The following is a 13,967-nucleotide window of genomic DNA, read 5'->3' as shown; positions in this document are numbered from 1 at the left end:
TTTGTTCTTAACTTTTCCATGTTTAAATTTTGTTTCTCGGTGTATTCTTGAGTAAGTCTCTTGTGAGACTGTTTCATAAATCTTTTTTAAAAAACAGTTCAACCCTACACATGTTTACGATAAAAATTAGTATCTTTGACATGAAAAATAAATTTTTTTATGAGTGACCCAAATAAGATATCAGCATCACGAAATTGACCTGTAAGACCGTCTCATGTGAGTTTTTGTGTATATTCTTTATATTCCACACATTCAAATTAGTTATTATAATAATAAAATTTTTATTACTAACGACATAAAATAAGATTCATCATAAAAATTGATTCTCCATAACTTATAATATATCTGACACAAAAAACTCAAATTTAATAATAGATATTTGATTCAAAACTCAATTGTAACCAAATTATATTATGCCAGAATATAAAAACAAAAAGACCAAGTCACCAAAAGCCTATTTTAGTAGCATCATGAATTTTAAAAAAGTGCATATTTCAAAATAAAATTTACTATCAATAAAATGTAGATAAATTTTTTAAATAGAGTCACTATTAAATAATATGGAAATAATATGGAAATTCAATAAATCTAAATCATATTAATTGACTGAAATTTTCCTTTGTGAATACATGAAACATAAATTCAAGAAAAGGTTGTTGGCATTTCAATGGATTCGTAGAATCACACCACTCAGTCAAAGGAAATTTTTTCAATAAATCCAACAAAATATCATAACGCATTAACTGCAAATCAACCAAAACGAAGACCGAATCTCCTTCTGTCTCTTTCCATTTAACTTTTTTTTTGTAATATATAAGAATTTTATGATGGAGTATTTATGGCTCTCTCTCTTGTATAACTTGTGTCACACTGCATAGACTTCACCTCCTCTCTCTCCGATTGCCTTCAATACACTCGGTTTCAATTTATAGAATTTGAATGTGTTTTCAAGGACCGTTAAAAAAAATGATCTTTTAATTCTTTGCCAGAAACCCATTTAACTGGTTGAATGCATTTCACCCTCTGGCTTTGATTCTCTTCTGTTTGTTGAAAAAGTGGTAAAAGGCGCAGGCCGCAGAGGCAGGGAGGGAAAAAGCGTAATCTTGTTTTTTTTTTGTGGTGATGGATTTTTACCAGATTGAAAAGTCCGCTTCTTGCCAAGATTCTTTGAGGGCCATTGAGTCTGATATACAGCATGCCAATATGTTGTGGGTTCTCTCTCTTGCTGTTCATTAGTTTGCTTTTCTTGAGTTTCATTCTGAAACGTTTGGATTCTTTAAGGTTGCGTGGTTTCATGGTGGAATCGAATTACCAAGTGGGGAATCTTTTATCTGAAAAGAACTTGTGTGGTTACTGTTTGTTTCGTTTGTAGAGAATGGGACTGATTATGGTGTATAGTTTTTAAATTTTGCCTGTGATTCTGGTGTGTTTTGATTTGCTTGTGGTGAATGGTGGAACCTAGAATAGAGAACCTTTAGCTGTTTACAATAAACACAGCAAGAATTGTGTTTGTTTAGTTCTATGATTGCTACAATCAGCGTTGAAAATTTGTACTTTAGCCGACATAGCTTTGATTGTGTGACATATGGACTTCCTTCATGGGGTTGTTCTATTATTCGTGCGAGTTTGTTTCTGTGTATAATTGGTGAAAAAAATTGTTGATGTCAAGAACAATTACTTCTTTTAGCATCAAAAGGAGCAAGTAAGTTATTGAACTGAATTCTTTTGCCATTTGTTGTTTTATATGTCCTTAGGACGCAATTTACTGTTGCTAGAAACTGTCTTATGCCGTTGATCTGTTTGTATATGCCATATCTGTAGTTGTGTTTAAAATGTTTTCGACGTTTAGACTTTCTTGATATTTTATTCTCACACAAATCTGTCAATAGATGATACATTTTGATATCAACTTAATGGATTTGTTGAGTTTTAGTTTGTCTTTTAGCAGAGCGTAAGCATTCTTAGAAACACATTGTTCTCCATTCCATGGATCATAATATAGCCAAATTGTTGCTCCAGGGCAGCTTCGATTTCGAAAGCTAAAGGCGGTGCATGTCTGAAAATGAAACTGGTCTACAATCAGTTGGCACCTATATTTTTGTTTTTATTGCAATGGTTTGACTGCTCGTGCTCATGCTTATTTCCAAGCTACCTAAATCTTATCCACGTAGTTGTTTATAAGGTCAGTTATTAACAAGATTTTGTGCAAGCCATTGCTCATTGTTTTTTTAAAGATGACGGCATAGTCTAAGTTTAGCGTATTTTCTTCTTCAGGTGCACCTCGACTCAAAACAGAAGTTTCCTTCCCATGGTAGAAAGGCGACTATTAGACAGTTCTATGGTATGCAAATTATGTTTTGCTGTCATATGATTCAAAGGGGCATCAATCTATTTATTTTTACTCTTCTTTTTCAAGTCAACTCGTTCACTTGTCATCTCAAAACCGGTTGGGTAATGCTCGATGAATTTTAGATTTCGAATTTTAGATTTCCTTTGTTTTCCTGCGTGGTTCTGAGTTTTTATTGGATTCACCTTTCAAAATTGTGTATGTTCAATTAAAGATGGCGTGAATGTATTTTTTTAAAAGAGTTTCAAGTTCACGGTATCAATCGACAACTCTCCAATTTTACTATTCGATTGACTAATAAAAGATTGCATACTTTGCAGCTGTGATATTACCTTCTCTGGAACACTTGTACAATATCACATTGGATAAAGATAGTTATCAAGGTGAAGTCCATGGCTTGGACATGATTGCCAAAAAGAAACCCAATAATACTTTTAAGAATTTGGAAGTCGACTTGGAAAGGGAAGATGAGTGTGGAATTTGCCTAGAGCCCAGTACCAAGATTGTCTTACCAGATTGCTGTCATGAAATGTGCATCAACTGCTACCGGGACTGGTATATAAACTATGCACGACCCTCGTTCCCTCCTCTGATCTTAAAAGAAAGCTTAATCTTTGTTCTTCTTTGTACATCTTTACTTTCTTGCAGGAATATGAGATCAGAATCATGCCCCTTTTGCCGCGGTAGCCTCAAGAGAGTGAATTCTGGTGATTTGTGGGTTCTGACTTGCAGCAGAGACGTAGTTGATCAAGAAACGCTTTCAAAAGAAGACGTTTTACGGTTCTATCTCTATATAAACAACTTACCAAAAGACACCCCGGATGCCCTCTTCTTGGTTTATTATGAATACTTAATTTGATCTCTGCTGCTATGTAACAGTGTAGAAGTAAGCTGAAATACCGACCACCACATGTCCATAGTGTCCGGTAGATCTTTCTTTCATTCTCACCTTAATATCAGAATGATGTAAATGTTCGTTGTACAACAATTTGAGGCCATATAAAATATTCATTCTCAACATCCTTCAGATTTCTCACTTGTTCTTTTAAGAAATATCATGTGTTAGGGTGTGATATATATTTTCGCGTATTCATACGGTTGAGTTGTAGAGCACGGTAGTTTTCGTTATCTCCCATATCTAGGATCTCACTTTAGCGAGCAACTATTTTGCATTCATCCTCGCTCAACAATACGACTAGTCTCTCTCTTTTTTTTTCTTTGGCATATTCTACCAGCTAATGAATTCAAAATTCCCATGTAAATTGTTGTGTCGCGTTATTTTCCGGAAGGCATGTAAATTTGTGCATAACTAGTTCTCAAAAGTGTGTGTAGCCATAAATCATATTGTATTCATTAAGATATGTTGACTCTGTATAACATTCAGTTGTAAATAAAAGATCTTATTATAGATCTGGATCCATCTTTATAAACTTACATGTAAACCATATATAAAGTTTGTGTAGCAATAAATCTTATCTGTTGGGTCTTGAAGTTATATAATTATAATATAAACAGAAACCCTAATCGTCATCTTTATATCTGGTTTACATGTAAGTCTACGAGATATGTCTGTCTTATATACCGCTTTTGGGCAACGTTCTCAACAACTAGCTAAGAGATCCATTCGAGGATTCATTAAACTTATTCTTCTTCAAATCATTATGGATAATTTTCTTAGTTAGTTTGTTAAATTGTATCAAGTTTCATTTTCTCCACATTATATTAAATTGTAACTTTCAATTTCTAAAATGTGGTTTTTTAGTTTTTAAAGGTTTGCAGAGCTTCTTCGCCTTGGGAGTGATACATTTTCGTGACAAATTTATGAACATCAATGTTTCTTTATAATTTATTTCAGCCATCAAATTTAGATTTTAGTTGAACTTTAAGCCTTCATATATGCTATAATAGAACTTTTGGGGAAAATATTGGATTTTTTTTAGATTGCGAGGTCTTCTGTTTTATTTTTGTAAGTATAGTTCTAATTTTTATCTTTACCATAGAAATTTAAAAATAATTTTCAAATCTCATTAATATCGTTCTATTTACTTACTATATACAAGATTGTTTCCTAATTATGATATATAATAATATTATAAAATTTATTAAGTTACACACATCAATACATATGTCTTGAATGACATATCAGACCATATGATGTATAATATTATTAAATTTATTATGTTGCACACGCAATACGTATGTCTTGCTACTAGAATGACATAATCAGAACATATGATATAATTTTTTTTTACCATATATGCATAATACATAATATTTATTAGTTACACACAACGCGCGTGCGTGTCCGACAGTATATATTATATGATGCTTGAATGTAAAAGATTAATGGTAGAATGAGCAAATAATACAGATATTGAGATATCTGATTTATTGATTGATGACTCTAAAAAAAGTTGATGATCAAATCCCCGGAGTTGAAAATGAAGAGATCTCAATAATTATATCAGAACGGCGAAAAAATTAAATTGAGCAGAAATTATTGTCAACAATAAGCTTTCCTATAATGTGACATTTGATGTTAATGAAAATGCTAATCTAGATATTAAATCTATCGATGAATGTTGTAATAGACATGATTGACCAAGGTAGAAAAATGCAATGCAAAAACAGTTCAACTCATTATCAAAACATGAGGTTTTGGGACTTGTGATCCAAACACCTTAGGAAACATTCATGTAGGTTACAAATAGGTCTTTGTACAAAAACAAAATGAGAATAATGAAGTGACTCTATACAAAACTCGATTGGTAGCACAAGCTTTTTCTCAAAGAATCAGTATTGATTATGAAGAGACATGCTCTCTAGTGATGGATGCAATTACGTTCCAATACTTATTTGCTTGAATGTACAAGAAAGACTTGAAATACATCTTATGTATGTTGTTACTGCATACTTGCACAAAAACGTGATAATGATATTTACATGAAAATCCCAGAAGCATTTGGTTCAAATTGTAAAAATGTTTACTCCATTAAACAGCAAAGATCCTTGTATGGTAAATCAATCCGGGCGCATGTGGTATAAGCGACTATTTGTTGCAAGAAGGCTACAAAAATGATCCAATATGTCCATGTGTTGTTTATTCAATTGAATCGATCAACAATTTTCATTATTGATGTATATGTTGATGATTTAAATAAACTCTAAAACACATTTGATGTCTGGAAAAAATAAATTAAGATGAAAGATTTAAGCAAAACAGAATTATATCTTGGCTTGCAAATTGAGCACCTTACGGATGGAATTTTTATCCATCAATCAACTTATACAAAAAAAGTACTAAAACGCTTTTATATGTATATGGCTCATCCATTAAGTTCTCCCATGATTGTTTGATCCCTTGATACGGCAAAATATATTTTTTGACCTCGCGAGGACCATATTTTAGTGCAATTGGCGTATTAACGTACTCGCAAATGTCACAAGTCTGGACATAGCATTCGCTGTAAATTTATTGGCAATACATTTATTCTCCTACACAAAGGCATTGAAATGGAGTTAAACATATATTTAGATATCTTTATGACACCCATGAATTATGTTTATTTTAATCTAATGCTTGTGATTGGCAATTGATTGGTTATGAAGTTGATGGATTCCTATCTGATCCGTACAAGGGAAGATCAAAAACTAGATACTTATTTAATTATAATGTAACATCTATACCTTAGAGATCTACAAAGTAAAAATCCCCCCACTTCATCTAACCATGCGTAAATTATTTCAATTCATGAAGCTAATCGAGAATGTGTCTTGTCGAGAGATCAGTAATTCATCATATAAAAGATCAATGTGGCTTGTCTTCCAGCAAAAAAAAATGATGACAATACTCTATGAAGACAACACGACATGTATCGTACAACTAAATGATGAATACATCAAAGGTGATGGAACGAAGCACATATCTCCGAAGTTCTTTTTCACTCATGATTTGTAGAAGAGATGGGATATTGAAATTTTACAGATTCATTCAAATAATAATATGACCAATCTTTTCACAAAATCATTGCTCACGTCAACCTTTGAGAAACTGGTTTACAAGGTCGAAATGAGGCAACTTAGAGAAGTCCAATTCGATACTTGCACCATGGGGAGTAAATCCTAACCGCACTCTTTTTCCCTTGTGTGATTTTTTCTAGTAGTTTTTCATGACAAGTTTTTTAGCGAGACAATTAAGTAACAACAAGGGATGCTTTAAGTCTTTCTTAGTAAGATTTTTCGAGGCATATGTCGAAAAACATCTACAGGAGAGTGTAATAATATTATGGATGTAAAGATAATCAAATATTTGTGTGAGTAGAGAAAATCATAATAAAATATTCGGAAAATGGTAAATAATCGTGATTATATCAATTCCTTGTAATATCATGGTTAACATATCTGAGAATTTTCTTGTACCTATAAATATGTCACTCGAGTAATCCTTTTCGCATATTGAATTTACTTGTTTTTGCATCATTCTTTAGTCATTTAATTTATTTTATAACATTTTTTTTTATATTTTGGTTTTTTCATTGGTAAAAATTAAATTTTTTACCACATATATCTAGGATATAATATAAGGTCATCCATGTTTGTGATCACACTTTGGTGATGCTACATAGTACATTCCAACTTTTCAGTTAAACAATTGGCTGCCTCTGCATAAGGAACTTATAGTTTATTTCTTATATATTATCTTGAAAAAGTATATAAATAGATATAATAATTTTGTTTTTCTTACATAATATGGTGGTTTTTTAATGTCGGTTCACTTTATTATTAATTTCTGATTCACATTAAATTGATTTTGAAAAAAATAAAATCCTATATTTATCTATTCCAGACATAGATTTTTCGATCCATTTTTTATATTTAGTGCAACTACATTTATTTACGGTCAAAATATGGTTAAACCATTTTTTTCTCGATTTAAATATATTTAATCATGTTTTTTTTTTTTTCCAGAAGAGAAATTTGTAAAATATACGGAGTATGGAGTAAATAAAATCCATCCAAGTTCCAAATGTTTAAAGTGCATGTTCAACCTAGGTTTTTTTTTTGTACTAATATATTAAGTGAGAAAAACTTATAATAAAAAATTAAAACCTATTAGTCAATATGTTTTTTTAAGGTGGCTATAATTTCTTTTTCTTTTTCTTATTATTATTATTATTATTATTATTATTATTATTATTATTATTATTATTATTATTATTATTATTATTATTTAATTTTTATAATTTTATTTTTAATATTTTCGTGTAAAATTATATAAAAACGTTATAGCCTGGATCCAATATTTGTTGCTCATGAATAAAGAAAGTCAAAAATTTGTGTGAGACGGTGTCATGGGTCGCATTTTGTGAGACTGATATCTTATTTGAGTCACTCATAAAAAATATTATTTTTTATGCTAAGAGTATTATTTTTTATTGTATATATCGATAAAGTAACATATCGCACAGATAAAAATTCGTGAGATCATCTCACAAGATACCTATTAAAAAAAAAAGGTGGTGGCAAATTAAAGTCACGAGAGTTGTTGGGAGACAAACCTATTATAAATGTTCAACTGCGCCACCACGGTGCACTGTATTACACGTGTTTGAGTTTACTGTAACTTTAATAATTTGTTTATATAATTAATTCGTGTATTTTTTAAAATATAATCATTTAATAAATTACTATAAAATCATTAGAAATAATGATAAAAAGTTTTTTTTGTTTGAATAATGATAAAAGACAGGATCTATGTACCTTATCAAATGATATGCGTTGCATTTGCCCCTTACCAGAGAATTTTAAAGCAAATTGGTAAAGAGGATACGAAATGGGCTTCAACTTAACAATATAGACAAAATATTAGAAGGAAAAGAACATCCAAAGAATCCCTCAAATACCTGCTTGCGCTTTCATTGACACGACTAAAATAAATATTATGTCTAAGTCTAAAAATTTTAGTTCAGAATCATAACAAAGTTCAGAAGAAGTTTAAATCCTGATGACTACCAGAAAACTTCAGTAACATTTCTTATGCTAATATCAGGTAGCTACGTTCAAGATCTGCTTTCATTTCCTTGCCTAAACTTTGCAGCTCCATCAACATTTCTCAAGTCGCCAAAAGGTTTCTGATCAAAAGGACGCGGAAACGTTCCAGGATTCAACGGGTGATCATATCTACAAGCCGGTCCATACTTACAGATGCCATAGCGATGATAGTGTGTACATATGGGCTGATCCTGCATTATCGAGAACATTGTCATAAAACATTTGACACGTATTATCTGGTCAATAATTTTATTCTTTAACCTCGAGTCTTCCAAGTCCAATACATGTTAAAAAAATAAGCTTGCAAACACCTTAAAAGCAGCGGGCACACGATAAACTATTACAATGCAAACTTACAGGTCTAAGGGGCAGGCCTTTATCATTGAGAACATATGAGTTTGCCTTTGCTTTTGATATACGATTCTTTGGGTGGTGATATTTGCAACTAGACTTGTATTTGCAGTCTCCAGTTTTCAAGAAGTAACTGCATTCAGGTTCACCTGGCCGTTCCGGATATTCATCAACTATGAAATCATGTTGTCGTTGCATGGGGAAGTTCAACTCAGTGGGCAGATTGTTTATGACAAAAGCTGGAGGTGTAGGTAGGCTCCTCTCAGATGTTGGGTAAGCAGCACCCTCAAATAAATCAAAACAAAGGAAGGAACGGATAAGAAACAATGAGCATCTATCTTATAGACACGGAAGATTTTGATACCCAAAATAAATAGCATCTATCTTAAACAATCCTGGGATATTTAAAGATTCATCTATGCTATCCCCCCTAGCACTCCAAAACATAAAAGAGAGATGAGGGGCAAAGGGAAAAACACAAATCGTAAGGAAAATAGATTATCCCCAACCACATGTCCATTGAAATCAGGACAAGATAGGATTGATTTGGAATCTATTACCAATTCAGATCTGAGTAAATGCTTCGGCAGGTGGATAAAAAGTAATGGACAAGTGAACCATCTATAATATTCCTCATATTATTCAATGTTAGAGAAAAATGCTGTAATTTTAAAAATCAATCAGACATAGAGATAGAAGAAAGCTATCCGTTAACACCAACTGCCCAAAAGAAAGCTAGAGTGAGAACTCAAATATCATACCTAGACAAAATTAAAAGTTACAAGGAGTGAAATTTTGATTAATCTCTAAAACATCTTTTACATGAATAATAAACCTATTTATAACAAAAGAAGAACAAAGAAAACAGTGGTCCATACAAAGATGTGAATACTCAAAAGGTAATACATTACCTGATACCCATTCCATTCAGAATTCGTAGTAGGGGCGCCTTGGTGGTTCGGAGGATAAGGTAGAAACGGAGATGCCTCATTGTAGGTCCTTGGAGAAGACCACGAGGAGACAGAAGATGTGGAAATATGCTGTGATGGAAGAGATCCACCATTGCTAAATCCAGAAGGTGAGTCACCTACTGTCATGGCTGTAGGTTCTGGATGATGAAACCTGCAAGTTGGCCCATATTTACAGGACCCAGTGCGCAAGTAGTATGGACACTCCTTTTCTCCCTGCAAGAAAGAAAACCATTACTATTTTGGATCACGCCAAAGATATAAAACATTGAATTGTCACTTATAAAAGATCACAACTATGTGCCATTTTAATAGGTGGATTATTTGTACCAAGTGTCTGATTCCGTGAAATACATAGCTAAAATTCTACTGTTCCCATTTCTAAGTATCAGGGGGAAAATGACATCTAAATAATTTAGCCAATCAAAACTAATTAGTTTATCTCAAGTCAATGAAAAAATCTAAATTAACACAAAGCCTGCATAGGAGGAAAAATGATCAGCGCGTTTGTCACGCCCGAGCCCGAGCCCGCGCCTGCGTGACTACACAATAGGCCCCTATAACAACTATTTCGTATTCGTCCTCGCTTTACGAAAATGATTAACCCAAGCTTCTATAGAAGTCCATTGTAAGCTATTATAAACTCATTTTAAATCTTTGATTTTTTCGATGTGGGACAAGGGTATCACAATAACCCCTCCTTCAGAACGCGACGTTCTCGTCGCGGCCTGACCCCTCGATCCACCAGCACCGAGAATCTAGAGGTGGCTCCTACAGGTTCAAGAGGTGGCTCCCGTCATGTAGCATTTTGCCCTGCAGGTTCAAGAGGTGGCTCCCATGCACGTAGCACTTTGCCCTGCAGGTTCAAGAGGTGGCTCCCATGCACGTAGCACTTTGCCCTGCATAGCACTTATTTCCCGGTGTTCCATGCCGGTGACCGGCTCTGATACCATTCTGTCACGCCCGAGCCCGCGCTTGCGTGACTGCACAATGGGCCCCTATAGCAACTATTTCGTATTCGTCCTCGCTTTACGAAAATGATTAACCCAAGTTTCTATAGAAGTCCATTGTAAGCTATTATAAACTCATTTTAAATCTTTGATTTTTTCGAGGTGGGACAAGGGTATCACAGCGTTCATTAGAAAAACATCAGTTTCAAATTACGAGAATGAGAGAGCTATACCAGTCGAATCGGCAGTCCTAAAAAGTTTAACTCCGGAGTATGGGACATGGAGGTTCGGTCTGTGCCGTGAACGTATTTGCAATCTTTTCCATATTTGCATCCTCCTTCAGACAGGTAATACTGCAAAGAATTAAAGTACGCTTTTGCCTCAGACAAACAAAAATACATAAGCAGTCAAGCTGGAATGGCATGTCACCAGAAACACCAGCCATTAACATGCTGAAAATATCAAGGATAATAGTTATCAGGAAAGGGTATATCGATATAATTCAGACATTAGCAAACCAAATAACAAGGGACACTGTAAGGATCAGGAATCAAGGGACATCTAGCATTCTTATACCATGACGTATCAAGGAGAAACTGCAGTAAGAAAATCGAAATTTAGGTCTTGCCAAGTGCCAACAAAATCATATGCTTTGAAGAAATGGATCGGTCTATGACCAGGAAAAAAAATATATCATTGACAATAAACCTTGCATTCTATCTGTCCTTCCCTCTCAGAATTTTCTTCCCTCGTCTTCACTCTCTCATTAATGCCCTGCATTGTCAAATCATTAAGGGAAAAGAAAATTAACGAGTGAAAGTAATCACCTCCAGTACCTCGAAGGATTTGAGACAGACAAACAATTAACACTGAATAATGAAGCTGGGACAAAGTCCATCTACAACTTAGCAATGATATTTAACTTTCTTTCTCAGTAAGAAAACCCTAGTGTAGAGGGAGAAGAATTTCGAGTTAGCACGTGCTATGCATAAATGAGTGCGTTAGAACCCGATCTTCACACTAGTCACTACTAACCAAGTTTTGACATTACAAAGAAATTTGCAACAGGAAAAAAGGGCACAGGCTACTGCAGTATGCACATCATTACAAATTTACAAGTAGCTAAAATATTCACAGTATGATTTCCTCTATAAGATTGACAAAACTCACAAATGACTAATAAAACTTCAACCATCTCAAACTCAAAAGACATAACTAGCTATGCTGCCATGCCCAATATTAAAGACAAAAGGGTAAGTAAGAGAAACATTATAATTATACTCAAAATCAAAGAGGGTCATGCCATCGCTTTCAGTAGCAGAAAGAAACATTGTTATCGGGCGACCATTCAGCAGCTATAAATATATATAACCAAAAATGAAATAACACTACAGATGCAAATTACTGATGAACATATCCATCCAGCTACGTATATATACGACTCAAATGGGAATAACACTACAGATGCAAAGTACTGATGAACATATCCATCCCATAAAACACTGTTCTACAATAATCAAGTTCTTCTGAACAAGTGTGCCATCATATGCCATTCCCTAGCAAAAATATAAATTAAGTGCTACCAAGTAGATTCCAATTACTCAATCTCATAAAATGCACCAACCATAAGCAACAATCAAATAAACAACAACCAAGATCCACATATTTCTTCTCGATCTATATATTTCTTCTATTCTGCACACAATCACAGACGTTCTGTTAGAAACTGACCTGATTCCTTCTCCTCGGAGGGTGATTAAACTTGCAATTTGATCCAAACTTACAGGACCAGTATTTCATGTAATACACACAATCCTCCGCATCAGGTCTAATTGGATAGGTAACATACCTCCGACCACCACTTAGATTATTATATCTCGCCCCCCTCAACGGTCTCGCTCCCGGTAAATGTACATCAGCATTCTCCTCATCACCCTCTTCGACCCCATTTTCTTCCTCACTAATCTCCTTTTCCTGTTCATCCTTTTCTTCGTCAGCATATTCCCTCTCCTCTATTTTCACATCATTCTCCTCCCAGCCTCCAACGTGTTGCAATTTCTCAAGGCCCGCCTCGATTTCGGCCTGCTCAATCGTCAGTTGACGCACCTGCCTTTCAATGGAATCAAGCAATTGCGCCTCCGCGTCGCTATCAGCATCTTCCATCACCTCCACCATGCCCTTCGTTGGTGAATCATTGTCCCCATCAGGGGAAATTTTCGGCGACTCGGAACGCTTAACCTCAACATCCAATAGATGGGAGGCAACCGTATCCGACAGGTCCTTATGAGGGATCAAAAGCCCTAACCCTAACTTTTCAATTGGGGGTTCTTCGGAGGTTGATGATGAATCAGCCATGGTGGTCCCTCAACATTAGAACCCCAAAAAAAACCCTAATTTAACCTTTCCACAACTTTGCAAGTGTTTGTTGAAAGGTCAGATTGGAACGAGCTTGGTGTGACAATCGACCGTCATTAAAAGGTTTTTTTTTTAAAAAAAAAACAATAAGATTTTCAGATCTCAATTTTTTTTAGCATAAATATATACTTTTATAAAATTTAGATTTAGAATGATTTATATCATATACAAAAAAAATATATTTACACATGTACAATTATTTTTTTATAGCGATGAAATCTTTCAGTCCGTACTTACTAAATTTTGAACTATATTCTATAATCATTTTCAACGTATCTTACTTTCTTATATCCACTTTCCATTATATCATTATGATTACGTGTAAATAGTGCGGATGATATATATGGTTTTGATAAAAACAGAAATATGGATAATATCTTTTTGAGAGACGAATGCTACCAAAACCAACTACTTGAGTCAAAGATCCATTTGCAATTTTTACATAGGTGGGACTCGAATAAGTAATAATGGTGCCAAAAAAAAAATTGAAGTGGGTGTCATGTGGTCTGAAGCACCAGAATCAACAATCCAATATCCAACATAATTTGAGGAAAAGGCCGAAAAAGTCATACCAGATTGGGTCATTCAGCATGAATGACTTGAGATTTTTTTGCAGGATTGAGGACATCTAACAGAGGAATTGTCAATACTGTTCATTCTGCTCAATTTGATCATTGGTGAATGGTTTTGACATGCCAGATTGTCCAGGAACATCCTAGGCGATTTGAGGCTGAACCACATGTGCATTGTCTTGCTTTCGGGGATGCCAGTTTGTGGGCTTGCCATGAATCTCCCAACACTTATCTTTCATATGGCATGGGCATTTACAGTGCTCACGTCATGGTCTTTTGTAAGGGCATTGAGCAGTGGATGTGAAGCCCGATA

The 13,967-nt window shown here is 34.2% G+C and overlaps 2 protein-coding genes across 4 annotated transcripts; one reads left to right on the top strand and one right to left on the bottom strand.

The window, feature by feature from the left end:
• The first annotated feature begins 746 nt into the window (after window positions 1–746).
• On the top strand, window positions 747–3,394 carry LOC140803348 (E3 ubiquitin-protein ligase AIRP2-like). Of its 2 annotated transcripts, none has more exons than XM_073159198.1 (5): window positions 747–1,208; window positions 2,025–2,182; window positions 2,275–2,341; window positions 2,668–2,902; window positions 2,996–3,391. In XM_073159198.1, the coding sequence occupies exons 1-5, from the start codon at window positions 1,196–1,198 to the stop codon at window positions 3,204–3,206; spliced, it is 684 nt and encodes a 227-aa protein (XP_073015299.1). In that variant the 5' UTR covers window positions 747–1,195; the 3' UTR covers window positions 3,207–3,391. The 2 variants fall into 2 exon arrangements, with proteins under 2 accessions (XP_073015299.1, XP_073015300.1); XM_073159199.1 differs by having other exon boundaries at window positions 1,102–1,208; window positions 2,020–2,182; window positions 2,996–3,394.
• A 4,780-nt stretch (window positions 3,395–8,174) lies between these two features.
• Window positions 8,175–13,124, bottom strand: LOC140803347 (zinc finger CCCH domain-containing protein 67-like). Of its 2 annotated transcripts, XM_073159195.1 has the most exons (6): window positions 12,399–13,123; window positions 11,376–11,441; window positions 10,901–11,020; window positions 9,661–9,933; window positions 8,756–9,034; window positions 8,175–8,589 (listed from the first exon to the last, which is right to left on the bottom strand). In XM_073159195.1, the coding sequence occupies exons 1-6, from the start codon at window positions 13,020–13,022 to the stop codon at window positions 8,407–8,409; spliced, it is 1,545 nt and encodes a 514-aa protein (XP_073015296.1). In that variant the 5' UTR covers window positions 13,023–13,123; the 3' UTR covers window positions 8,175–8,406. The 2 variants fall into 2 exon arrangements, with proteins under 2 accessions (XP_073015296.1, XP_073015298.1); XM_073159197.1 differs by lacking the exon at window positions 11,376–11,441 and having other exon boundaries at window positions 12,399–13,124.
• Between the last annotated feature and the right edge of the window lie 843 nt (window positions 13,125–13,967).

This window comes from Primulina eburnea, chromosome 10 (assembly GCF_022965805.1).
Source record: "Primulina eburnea isolate SZY01 chromosome 10, ASM2296580v1, whole genome shotgun sequence".
Classification (NCBI taxonomy): domain Eukaryota; kingdom Viridiplantae; phylum Streptophyta; class Magnoliopsida; order Lamiales; family Gesneriaceae; genus Primulina; species Primulina eburnea.
Note: the sequence above shows the minus strand (reverse complement) of the source record. Positions and strands in the feature narration are given on the sequence as shown.

Excerpts from the sequence above, each read along its gene's own strand:
- LOC140803348 (XM_073159199.1), top strand. The coding sequence starts at position 1,123 with ATGGATTTTTACCAGATTGAAAAGTCCGCTTCTTGCCAAGATTCTTTG. Across the intron at positions 2,183-2,274 it reads TCCACGTAGTTGTTTATAAG|GTGCACCTCGACTCAAAACA; the intron begins GTCAGTTATTAA and ends TTTCTTCTTCAG. Across the intron at positions 2,903-2,995 it reads ATCAACTGCTACCGGGACTG|GAATATGAGATCAGAATCAT; the intron begins GTATATAAACTA and ends ACTTTCTTGCAG.
- LOC140803347 (XM_073159195.1), bottom strand. The coding sequence starts at position 13,022 with ATGGCTGATTCATCATCAACCTCCGAAGAACCCCCAATTGAAAAGTTA. Across the intron at positions 9,934-10,900 it reads TAGGACTGCCGATTCGACTG|GGAGAAAAGGAGTGTCCATA; the intron begins GTATAGCTCTCT and ends TCTTTCTTGCAG. Across the intron at positions 8,590-8,755 it reads AAGGCCTGCCCCTTAGACCT|GATCAGCCCATATGTACACA; the intron begins GTAAGTTTGCAT and ends TCGATAATGCAG.